Source organism: Tachypleus tridentatus, chromosome 9 (genome assembly GCF_004210375.1).
Source record: "Tachypleus tridentatus isolate NWPU-2018 chromosome 9, ASM421037v1, whole genome shotgun sequence".
Taxonomy (NCBI): domain Eukaryota; kingdom Metazoa; phylum Arthropoda; class Merostomata; order Xiphosura; family Limulidae; genus Tachypleus; species Tachypleus tridentatus.
In genome coordinates, this window is record NC_134833.1 from 84,242,768 (window position 1) to 84,255,346 (window position 12,579).

Below are 12,579 nucleotides of genomic sequence, written 5' to 3' on the forward strand. Positions count from 1 at the left end.
TGCAATGACACCATCAATTTTTAAACATCAACTTTAGGCTTAAGTTTGCTTACTGATTACTCGTCTCTAGACATACTGGATAGCCTTCCTTATAGACTTGTCGTATACTTCTGAACTTATCTTCAGAAGTATGAGTTGAAATAAACTGTAACAGTTATTAATGATGACTGGAAATCGTTTGTCATCAAATAATCATACTGTGCACAATATTTCGCCATGCGTCGTTTGTTGTGAAGTTAATTGTAACCGTATTTTGTTAAATAACTTCCTTAGCGCAGAAATTCGCAAGAACAGTTTTTTTCTCTAAATTTCGCGTAAAGCTACACGAGGGCTATCTGCGCTAGCCGTCTCTAATTTAGCAGTGTAAGACTACACGAAAAGCAACTAGTCACCACCACTCACAACCAACTCTTGGGTTACTTTTATCAACAAATAGTAAGATTGGCGTAACATTAAACGCACCCATGGCTGAAAGGACGAGAATATTTTGTGTATGGGGGGATTCGATTACGCGACTCTCAGATTGCGAGTCCAGCGTCATAACCCCCTGGCCATGCTTTACATAGCTTTAAAAGATGGCTTTCAATAAAGTCGATCCTGCTTAATATAAGTTATATTACCGTATCAGAGAAATAAAAATGAAATAGTGTAATTTTGTAGTTAGCCCCTGATCATCACGTCATATGCTTTAGATTTTTTTCTCTAAATCTAATCAGTTTGTAGTTGTGGTTTCCGATATTTGTTATCGAGATTTCCGTGTTTATGTTCCTTTTAATAAGGATTTATAAACCTCTCTCTCTCTGTTTTTTGTTTCTCAAGATAAAATCAAACATTTTACATTTTCTATATAATTAAAGACCCCCCTCCCAGCGACACAGCGATGAGTCTGCGGGGCTCTTTCTTTCGATGGGTGAGCAGAGCACAGACAGCTGCTTTGTGTAACTTTTTGCTTCATTATAAACGACCAATCCAGTTGATTTCATCAATTTTATGAAACACCACTAAGAAAATGCCTTTCTACCTAAAAGCTCGAAGTTACATTTCTGGAGACTCTGATATTATTGACTGAAGAGCAAGCCAGATCAGTGACTGTAGTAAAATAAAAGACAGGATTACATGCTCAACAAATAGCTTTAAGATCTAATATCAACGACAGTGAGTTAATTTTACAATACACTGTTTACTAATATGATATATATAGATTGTTGCCTCTTTATTAAAATATTATGTCACAACCAATGAGAACGAATAGTTTTAACGCTGCCTTCAGACTTGTCATGTAAGCAGTTTTAGCGTTACAGAGATCGCAGTTCGAATTTTAGCGTTATATGCCCTCGAGCTTACTGCTGAACCACCGGGGAGACGGTTTTATTTATTCATTTTCGAGCGTTTGCGCAGAACTACTCACAAGCTACCTCCGCTAACGTCTCTCTTTTATTTTTTTGAACTGAAATACTACAAAGAAGGCAGCAAGTCAACCGCGCCCTCCGGATACTCTTGGTCTACTATTTGCTCACCGAATAGTGGGATTTGACGGTCACCCTTATAACGCACCCACGGCTCTAGAATACAGGACCTGATTTTTTTTAAATTTTTACATATTTTGCGATAACGGAAAGCAGCGGATTGATCCACAGATCGATTATCCGCCACGCTAATTACTAGGCCATGAAGTGTGGGGGACTATACTTTGAAGTGTGGTTCCGAACGTGCCTGATTTTGAAATGACTTTATAATATAGTCCTTAACATTTTATCGCTGGTTACATTATTTCCAAAGCGAACAGACACATTACATAAACAGTGATGTAAATCATTTAACGCTCAAATTAAAAGTTACTTCTACGCTGTTTACACGAGGACAGTACGTTCATGTTTGAAGTTAATGCTTAACAACGTTTTAGTGATTAATTATATGGTCTTCTACGCGCAGCCACAAAAAACCATAGGGTACTTATTCTCGTTGGAAAAACATTCAGTACTTATCCAGTATCACATCTAATTACTCTTATACGCGTTGGAAAAAATATTATATCTAAGTACTCTTATACTCGTCGGAAAAACATTCGGTACTTACCCAATATTACATATTAGATATTTCTTTTTAAAGCTACATTGTAACATTGTTTCTTTTCAGTTATTCGTATTAAACCGTTCTACAAACTATTTTCCGTATATTCCAGTAAGTTTAAAGCACTTTACTTTAACAGACAGCTCATACCTATGTACGGAGGGATGGAATTAAAGTGTTTGTCTCAACTTCACATTTTAGGTGAATACAGTTGTATCCGTGTGGACTTGATCTTCAAGAGAGAATTTAGCTACTACCTGATCCAGATCTACATACCCTGTTGCATGTTAGTCATTGTCTCTTGGGTATCCTTTTGGCTGGACCAAAACGCTATCCCTGCACGTGTTTCGCTAGGAGTCACTACACTCCTTACGATGGCAACTCAAACTTCCGGTATCAACGCGTCACTTCCGCCAGTGTCCTACACCAAGGCCATTGACGTTTGGACAGGTGTATGCTTGACCTTTGTTTTCGGTGCACTACTGGAATTTGCCCTGGTCAACTACGCCTCACGAACGCAGATGCAAAAACAGACCGCTAAACAACAGCGGAAATGGGACATCGAGCACTCTAGTTTGGACACTGACCACATAGAGGATGGCGCTACTACGTTCGCCATGGTATGTAGCTCTGACAGTTTTATAAACACACTGTGTTACAGTGAAGTAGCTTTAAAACTGCTTCTTTTCGTATGTTTGATAAAATAATGCCAGAATATTTCCAAAGAACATTTATCGTATCTCTGATGATCACACTTAACACTCATTAGTAATTGCGTAGTTTGTAACAACCATTTCTACTTCGTTTGAGCACTTAAAATCTATAGCTATTGATTTAGATACTTAACACCCATTGGTGTTTCGTATAAATGCTTAACACTCAGTACTTTTTGGCGTAGACACCTAACATTCAATCATACTTTGTGTAAATGTTTATTATTTATCACCGTATAAAAGAAACCACGTTTTACCCTAGACACATTTATGTACGTCAGCGTATAAACAATATAAAATTAAACTGCAGACTTTCAAGATGTATATAATTATCACATATTTGTATGTTTCATTCTTGCTAGGTTCTGACAAGATTCATAGTTCGGTTTTTTCGATGTTTAATTTTGGGGATTTATAAGCCTGGGGGGAGGAAGTGAGAATAATGTCTCATGATGGACTTCTTATTTTAAAGACAATATTAACTGAATAAACTGCATTCGTAATAAAGTTACTAGAGTAGCACACAGTAGAACATATACCTTCGCCACTCAACATTTGACCATATTCGTCTCTCAAAAACAACAAAAATGTTTTTAGGCAAGAAATGCGTAATAATATTCTACATAAGTCCAACAAGTGTAATAAAAATCTGATCATTTTTGGCTGAGTTACAATCAGAAAAAATATGTTCACATGTTAACAGAAACAGGTTGTTTTTTTTCTGTAAATTTGACCCTCCGAAAACTAATCACTTCCAAGTTGGATCATAGTCTAAATATATACCATCCTTCGTCCAAATCCATTGAACCATTTTTGAGAAATTTTGCTGACATAAACACAAACACACATACAACACACACAAGTGGGTGAGAACATAATCACCGTCAACATTCAGTGGTGAAAGTAACAAGGACATCATTCCTGATGGTTCACACTCTAATAAAGACAACATCATTTCATGCTGAGATTCTATAATCAGCCAAACAGACCAGAAATATGAAAAGTAGGCTAAAATGCTGTCGTGTTTTTAAGGAAGTTGGATTTATGAAACTTTTACGAGAGTAGGATAATGAATCAACAACTGTATATTCGTTACTTGTTAGTAATATAAGAACTGGAACAAAAAATTTCGAAATTTTGTAATCATATCGTGTGTGCAGATAAATGAAATCGAACAATGTGTTAGAGAAAACGGACTATTTTATAAAAAAGTGAACACCAGTGTAAGCTTAAACGTTTCGATTCAGATACCCTATCTATCACTGTTCGAAACGTTTAAGCTTACACTGATCTATCACTGTTCGAAAATAAGACAGAAGTTCAACGCTTCTTTGGAGACTGAAAAACAAAGTTATTATTTCCGACAATACGTTCAACTCATATCCGTGTGGTTACCAACTAAACATAATATACGACGACCCAAAGATCTTCAAACTCAAAGACTTGCGAAACCCCTTGTTTCAATTTCTTAACCTCTAACAAGTAAGGAGCTTAAATGTTTCAACTGAATTTCCTTTTCCTAGTGACCCCCTCTGGGACAGCGGTACGTCTGCGGATTTACATTGCTAAAATCAGGGGTTTAATTCCTCCTCAGTGGACACAGCAGATAGCCTGATGTGGCTTTGTTATAAGAGAACACACAGAAACACACCCTTTTCTAAGTAGACCCGGCATGGCCAGGTGGTTAATGTACTAGACTCGTAATTTGAGGGTCGTGGGTTCGAATTCCCGTCCCACCAAACGTGCACGCCCTTTCAGCCGTGGGAGCGTTACAATGTCACGATCAATCCTACTGTTCGTTGGCATAATAGTAGCCCACGAGATGGCGGTGGGTGGTGATAACTAAACTGCATTCCATCTAGTCTTACACTACTAAATTAGGGACATCTAGCGCAGATAGCTCTCATGTAGCTTTGCGTGATATTTGAAAACAAACAAACAGTATTTTCCTTGTAAAATCAAAATCGTGCCAAATCTTATCTTGGAGTTAGCCTTAATGTGAGGTCGTTATTCATGAACATGAACGTTGAAGAAAACCGTAGAAATATTGTCTATGTTTGTTTTAGCTAAGCTTTTACACATTCGTTAATGTTTACGTAAAATTAAACATTTGTCATAATTTTCATGATTTACCCAATTTTAACATAACTCAAATATTTTCGCTTTGAAATAATACACATAAATATACTGATTAAATTTTAAAAAAAAAAAGTGTCCCACGGTGACATGATTAACTTACAGACTTATAACGTTAGAATATGGGAATCGATTCCCCACGGGAAACATAGCAGATAGCCCATTGCATCTTTGCTATAAAACAAACAAATAAACCGGCAACTTTTGAATCTCAAATATTTACATTCGATTTGTAGTTATATAATATTTGCTCAAAATAAATAAGTATGTATGCATACACTTTTTAATCAACATACCATCTTCAAACACCGAAATACGTTTCTGTAGAACGTTTTATTATTAGCAGGGAGGGCCTGGCATGGCCAAGCGCGTAAGGCGTGCGACTCGTAATCCGAGGGTCGCGGGTTCGCGCCCGCGTCGCGCTAAACATGCTCGCCCTCCCAGCCGTGGGGGTGTATAATGTGACGGTCAATCCCACTATTCGTTGGTAGAAGAGTAGCCCAAGAGTTGGCGGTGGGTGGTGATGACTAGCTGCCTTCCCTCTAGTCTTACACTGCTAAATTAGGAACGGCTAGCACAGATAGCCCTCGAGTAGCTTTGTGCGAAATTCTAAAACAAACAAACAATTATTAGCAGGGTGTTAATTAGAACTTGAGGGCTCTTCATTCGCGATTTTATTGCAAATACGAACTTTTTTTTAGACTTTGAGGGACTGCTTGGCATGGCTAGGTAGTTAAGACATTCGGCTTGTAATCCAAGGGTTGCGCGTTCGAATCCCGTCCCACCAAACATGCTCGCCCTTTCAACCGTGTGGGCGTTATAATAGTACAGTCAATCCCATTATTCTTTGGTAAAAGAGTAGCTCAAGAGTTGGTGGTGGGTGGTGATGACTAGCTGTCTTCCCTCTAGCCTTACGCTGATAAATTAGGTACGGCTAACGCAGATAGTTCTCGTGTAGCTTTGCGCGAAATTCAAAAACCATACTAAGACAAGTAGACTTGTATAGAATTCGATAACCGCTGTTAGAAGTATTTAGTATTATTCTAAGACTCCTGTATTTCAAAGTCATGCTGTTGCAATAACGATATTAATTTGACCTCAAATGTTTTGCGGCTCTCTGCTCGTTCTACTGGAACAAACAGTAAGTAAAACAAACGGACTTTGAGTTGATAAATGTAAGTGATAGTCAAAACAACTGCTAGGATCACTGAAATAACCCTAGTTATTACAAAGTTTCGTGACAAGTGACCAGTTTGAAAATCTACATTACTCTGTTGGTATGATTACGATTACACTTGAAATCGAAGATTCTGAAAAACTAGTTGTCTGTTGTTAATCGCGAATATGTTTGCGCGTAAAATGAATGCGTACAAGAAATTATTTTAACATCTTATTTCTGTGTTGTGTTTTGTGAGAACATGTGAGACATGTGAAGAAATGTTTGACCACATTTCAAATAAAGACAAATTGTCGTTACATTCCACGTACTTATTCAAGTGAATATTATGACAGAGGTAATACCCAGTAATTCTAACTAAAAGGTAACACTAGTCGGATTTCGATAACTGTTGTGAGCAAAACATAGATAGCCTCTTATGTAGTTTTGTGTTTAATAAATAACTAAATAAATGGCATTAATATGTTCTTAGGATTTCTCAGTACATGTTTAGTTTATCTATTGATATAACTCATCGTTTTCTTTAACTCGTGCCTTCGGCTAGTATAACGGTGAGTGTACGAATTTACAAAGCTAAAATCATAGGTTTGAATCCCCTTGGTGGACTCAGCAGATAGCCCGATGCAGCTTTGCTCTAAGAAAAAATGTTCTCTCACTCGGTAAATCTGGAGAGACTTTTTTTAAATACCTACGGGTTTTAATTTTTGCAAAAATTATCGATAATAAGGTCAACGATACGTTCAGCTTAGAATGTTATTGTTTGTTTGTTTTGAAAGTTGAAGTAAAACGAGAGTTATCTGCGTTGGCCATCCCTAATTTAGCAGTAAATGACTAAGGGGTCTGGAAGCTAGCCATCAACAACCCATCACCAACTCTTGGGCTACTCTTTTATTTGTTCCTTTGTTTTTGAATATCGAGCAACGGCTATCTGCGATAGCCATTCCTAATTTAGCAGTGTAAGACTAGAGGGAAGGCAACTAGTCATCACCACCCACCGTCAACTCCTGGACTACTCTTTTATCAACGATATCGCCCCCACGGCTAAAGGGCGAGCATGTTTGGTGCGACGAGGATTCGAACCTGCGACCCTTAGATTACGAACTGAACACCTTATCCCCCCTGACAATGTCGGTCTCTACTCTTTTACAAATGAATTATGGGATTGATCGCCGCACATTATAACGTCCCAACATTTGAAAGGGCAAGTATATTTGGGGGGAAAAATATTCGAACCCGCAAATTGCGAGCCGATCGCCTCAACCACCTGACTATCTCAGGCTATGGATGTTATTAACCTATACCAAAAAAAAAGGCCAGTTTTTAGTTATTTTTTAAATCTCGATTCAGTGTGATATGTAGAATATAAGCAGAAATCCATCAAGAAAATTTCAAACAGAGTTACAAATTCGTTGGGATAAGAAAAGTGAGAGAGAGAGATAAAAAAACAACAAATTAACATACAAACTCACAACGTCTTAAAAGAGGGGTTCACGTTAGATTGAATTAAACGTGATTTTGTTTTATAAAACAAGGGTACGTAATACGTTGAAATGTATCAATGTGTGATCACGGTGATTTATATATTTGTTTTTGGGAATCCTGAATACGAACGATGGAGTTTGCATCTTTCTCAGAACGCAGTCGAAGTAAATTATTCACTTTACACATTTTATTACAATAAAGTAGAAATAATTATTAGATTCTATAATTTAACTCCAGCGTGATGATACAGTTTTTAATATTTTAACCTAGATATCGCCTCATAAGACAGATGGGTTAACTGAATAATCCAGAGTGTCCTAAGTGTCCCTAATATTGAGCTGCTATAAAAAGGATACTTACTGAATTCACAGAGCTTCATTTCCGGTGAGGATCTTATTAACAAAATAGTGAAAATGATTATTACTTTTATGATTCATACACAGTTGAAAGTGCGTAACGTGTTCACTGTCACGTCGTTGGCTCAAACCTTGGATCTTCGGATTCGCAACCCGGGTCGCTAATTACGTATGATCGCACAGTTATAGGTTTGAATCATTCAGTTTCATTAACATTTATATATCGAATCACACACGTTTCTTCCAACTACAAACCTTTCTTAACAAATTTTATTTTTGTCGTAATTTTTATTTTCTAATTTTTCATATTTTCTACTTTTTTTCTCTGTATTTCTATTGAAACAATCGCTTGTTTCCAGAAGCCTCTCGTCCACCATCACGGAGACATCCATTCTGATAAAATTCACCAGTGTGAAATTCACATGAAGCCCCCGAAGAGCATCAACCCGTGCAAGGCCTGGCTCAACAAGTTCCCATCCCGATCCAAACGGATTGACGTCATGTCTAGAATCCTGTTTCCTCTCATGTTCGCCCTTTTCAACCTCGTCTATTGGATAACCTACCTTTTCCGGAACAAAGACGTGTGATCCTCTGGAACTCTTGTCTGATACGTGATATCTCGGGGTTTGTTACGTAACAGTTTAAATGACTTGGAAATGTAGGTTCTTAAGTTTATTCGTGATGACTGGAAATGTAGGTTGGTAGGCTTATTCATGAAGATGGAGCAGGCTGCTGAGAAGAAATAAAAAAAAAAATTCTTTGATATCTTTTTAAATAAGTAGTCTGCATTACGCATTATAATGTATTATATTCAAAATCCGATATTACTCGTAAAATCTTATGATCTGTGACTTCGTTTGTAGCGCAACCAAATGCAAACAGCACAGTTTCCATCTTCTGATTGAGATTCTACCAATACGTTTCCTGGAACTTCGCTGAGATAATGCAGAACTGTGGGATCACAACCAAAGAATATGCGGTTATTATGGTTATTTTGCTCAGTAGTATGGATATCGGAATTTGTCAGAAATACCGTAAATTATATATATACATATATACATATATGTGCAGAGCGTTTGTAAGAGAAAGATAGCAATAATAAATTAAATCACGAAATCTAACGTTAGCACACTGACGATCCCTTTATCTTCAGCGTAATAAATATATACGTTAAGATACACTCAGTTTTACCCATACGTAGCTGAATATAATTTTACACATACAAATGATGTGTTTTTCGTATTTATAAAAGGAAGCAAAATAAATAAAAGTTAAACAAATAATATTCCAGATAAAATTCTAACGTAAATGTGATTACGTGTACAGGCGTTTTATATAGTTTTGCAACGTTCTTGTTATTTGATTGCAAGACTGAAAATGGTTTGTTTGATATAAGGTATTGTTGATATATATCTAAAACAGTGTCCGTCTAATGGAACAGAGGTATATCTGCGGACTCACACCGCTAGAAACCAGGTTTCGATACCTGTGTGGGCAGAGCACAGATAGCCCATTGTGTAGCTTTGTGCTTAATTCCAAACAAATAAACAATGTATAACGTATTTCAGAAACAATATTACCGTTATTTTGTATCTTATCCTTTAACTTCAAGAAAAAGAAAAACTTCTTTATAAAGAATAGCTTTATTTCACTTAAACAAGCTGTATCTCTGTTGCCCAGTTTTAAACATATTATGTCACATATTTAATTGCCCAAAGCATGTTAATTTTTACACCTATCACATCAACAAACCACCGTCATTTTAAAACAGAAGCTACGATTATTATCAGGGTTGAAAGGAATTAATATATTTTCTAACTATCGTAATGCTACTGTATAAACAGTTCGAAGTTGTTTAAGAATTATAGAATATAAGTATCTCTTTTCTTATTCTTCACTTACGCCTGTGGTCTTAAGAGGGAAAACATATGTAAGTTTCTTTTCCTGTTCTTTGAAGCTACTGGGCGCAAATATTTACGATCAAACCTAAAACTTTTTTTTACAGGTTCTATATACATCAGGTGTAGTAGTGTGGCAGTATTAGTGGCTTGAATATATTGTGCATTGTTTCATTTTGAATACACAAAAAAAAATAAAGTTGCTATGTAATAAAATAATTGGGTTTTATAGAAATTGTATCGTTACCAACAGTGTTGTTTTGTTCTTTTAATTTTCTATATGTCAAATTGTCTGGTAGTATTTATTTATTTATATAAACATTTCTGTTATTTCTATACCAAAAGTCCCAGCATGGCTAGGTGGTTAAGCCTTGTAATTCGCGGGTTCGAATCCCCCTCACACCAAATATGCTCTTCTTTTCAGCCCTGAGGGCGTTATAATGTGAGAGTCAATCCCCTATTCGCAAGTAAAAGAGAAGTCCAAGAGTTGGCGGTGATGATTAGGTGCCTTCCCTCTAGTCTCACATCGACAATTTAAGGACGACTAGCGTTGATAGCCCTCGAGTAGCTTTGCGCAAAATTCATAACACACCACAAAATAGCACGTTAAGACAACAATAAGATACTAAATTTTAAACACACAGAGAGAGAGAGTGGGTGTTTGTGTATTTATTTAGATATTACTAAATTCCACAGAAGCAAGCATTGTGTATACTTTAGCTCCAAACTACTAAATATATATATACAATAAAATTTAAATACACTATAATGAACAACACAAAACAAAATACGTTTACCAGTCTGACGTTCGTTTCGAGTGAAGAGGACCAGTTCAATGTTGATGTTTCGTATTGTTCCTTAGTGTGAATTTCAATTTGCTTTACACTGTATTGTGTATTTACCTATTAAGTAAAAATATTTTCTGCTTTTAAAAATAACATCTTTTCGAAATGCGTCTCCCGCTGGTTCAGCGGTAAGTCTACGGATTTACAATCTTAAAATCAGGAGGTCGATTCCCCTCGGTGGTCTCGGCTGATAGTCCAATGTGGCTTTTCTATAAGAACATACACACACACTCGAAATGCATTTTGCTTTAGCTTTTATCATCCGTTTAAAATCAAACCGTTCAATAGGACTCACCTCTATTAATTTTATTTCTTGAATATAGATGATCGAGTGATGAAAAAAACGACTAAGATTCTACTTTTGTTTCTTATGCTACTTTCGATTCGCTCATTTTTAATATGAAATTATTTCTTTAAATTCTCAGCAAATAACTGAAAACAAAAACACAATAAAGATATTTCTTTTTAAAGTATTTAGCAAACTGTTTAATGGTAATGAATGACATGATGTATTCTGATGTTGGCAGTTTACTGTGTTAAAGCTGCAACAGGATAATTATCCTTCAAAAATGTATTTGCGTGATTTATAGTTTTCTTTCCAATGGCATGGCCAGGTGGTTAAGAGACTCGACTCGCAACCTGAGGGTCGCGGGTGCGAATCCCCGTCACACCAAACATGCTCGCTCTTTCAACCGTGGGAGCGTTATAATGTTAAGGTCAATCCCACTATTCGTTGGTAAAAGAGTAGCCAAAGAGTTGGCGGTGAGTGGTGGTAACTAGCTGCCTTCCCTCTAGTCTTACACTACTAAATTAAGGACGGCTAGCGCAGATAGCTCTCGGGTAGCTTTGCGGGAAATTCAAAACAAACCAAACCAATTCTCTCCGATACAGATCAAAGACAGCACCAAAAAAGTCTTAATGTGCTTTCAGCTTTTGTGTTCTATACTCTTTATTCTGTTGTTGTTGTTTTTTTACAGTTTGAAGTTTGTCTTCTTTCAGGGTGAGATTATACGGCTCGTTGTTTCTTTGTCTGAACCTCGTCTTATCTTCACACACAAATTCTCGATTTCCTCTCCTTTAGTTTTAAAACATACCGCCTGAGCTAAAACCTGACATGCTAAGAACAAAACACGATCAATCAAACGAAAAATCGCGTATCAAAAAATTACAACTTTTATCTGGAGTTTTTTTTTTCCGATAACGAAAGCGAAAAGATCATTCGGTAGCCTATGCTTGTTTACATGTGGCGGAGAAAGAGTTTGGAAAAAGTCTCCAAACAACAACATTTGTACGGCAGTTGTATTCGTTAAGTAACACAGGAAACGTCTGAGTAATCGAAAAAGTTGAGTTATGTAGTTATTCCTGTTATTTCGACTTTAACCAATGATGCCTGTTCAACATTCGACCCAGTTTCACTCTAATTCATTGGGCGTTTCTTTGTTTTTCTAGAAAATACATAAGATATGCTTATTTCTTCATATAATTTTTATTGTAAAATTATTTGCCTTGGACTCGTTTAATTTTATTCATTAACCTGTTTAGTGACGTAGACGAGATAACTCGTCCGAGCCGATCGGTAACACAGTGCCACGGACGAGTTAATTCGTTCTCTATAATACCTAACTTCAACGCTAGATATCAGCACCATATATGCATTTGACTTACTTACAAATTGTTTCACTTTCGATCCAAAATGGCGTCACGAAAAAGTTACAAAATTAAGAAGCATTAGAGTTGTATTGTAGCAGCTGAAATACTTGCCAGTCAACAGGTTAAACATGTTTTGAATACACGTATAACACAGCATACATTAAACATGTCTTGAATAAACGTATAACACAACACACATTAAATATGTTTTCAATGCATGTATAACACAGTACATATTAAATATGTTTTGAA

At 36.5% G+C, this 12,579-nt stretch overlaps 1 protein-coding gene across 3 annotated transcripts in view; it reads left to right on the forward strand.

The window, feature by feature from the left end:
- LOC143225646 (glutamate-gated chloride channel-like) overlaps positions 1 to 12,312 on the forward strand; it is a 170,738-nt gene extending 158,426 nt beyond the window's left edge. For 2 of the 3 annotated variants that reach the window (XM_076455442.1, XM_076455441.1), the window contains 2 exons: positions 2,272 to 2,690; positions 8,294 to 12,312. In XM_076455442.1, coding sequence (XP_076311557.1) covers positions 2,272 to 2,690; positions 8,294 to 8,521 — 647 coding nt within the window. In that variant the 3' untranslated portion in view covers positions 8,522 to 12,312. The remainder of the gene's footprint in view (positions 1 to 2,271; positions 2,691 to 8,293) is intronic. The other variant, XM_076455443.1, reaches the window with a different exon arrangement.
- Positions 12,313 to 12,579: the final 267 nt, after the last annotated feature.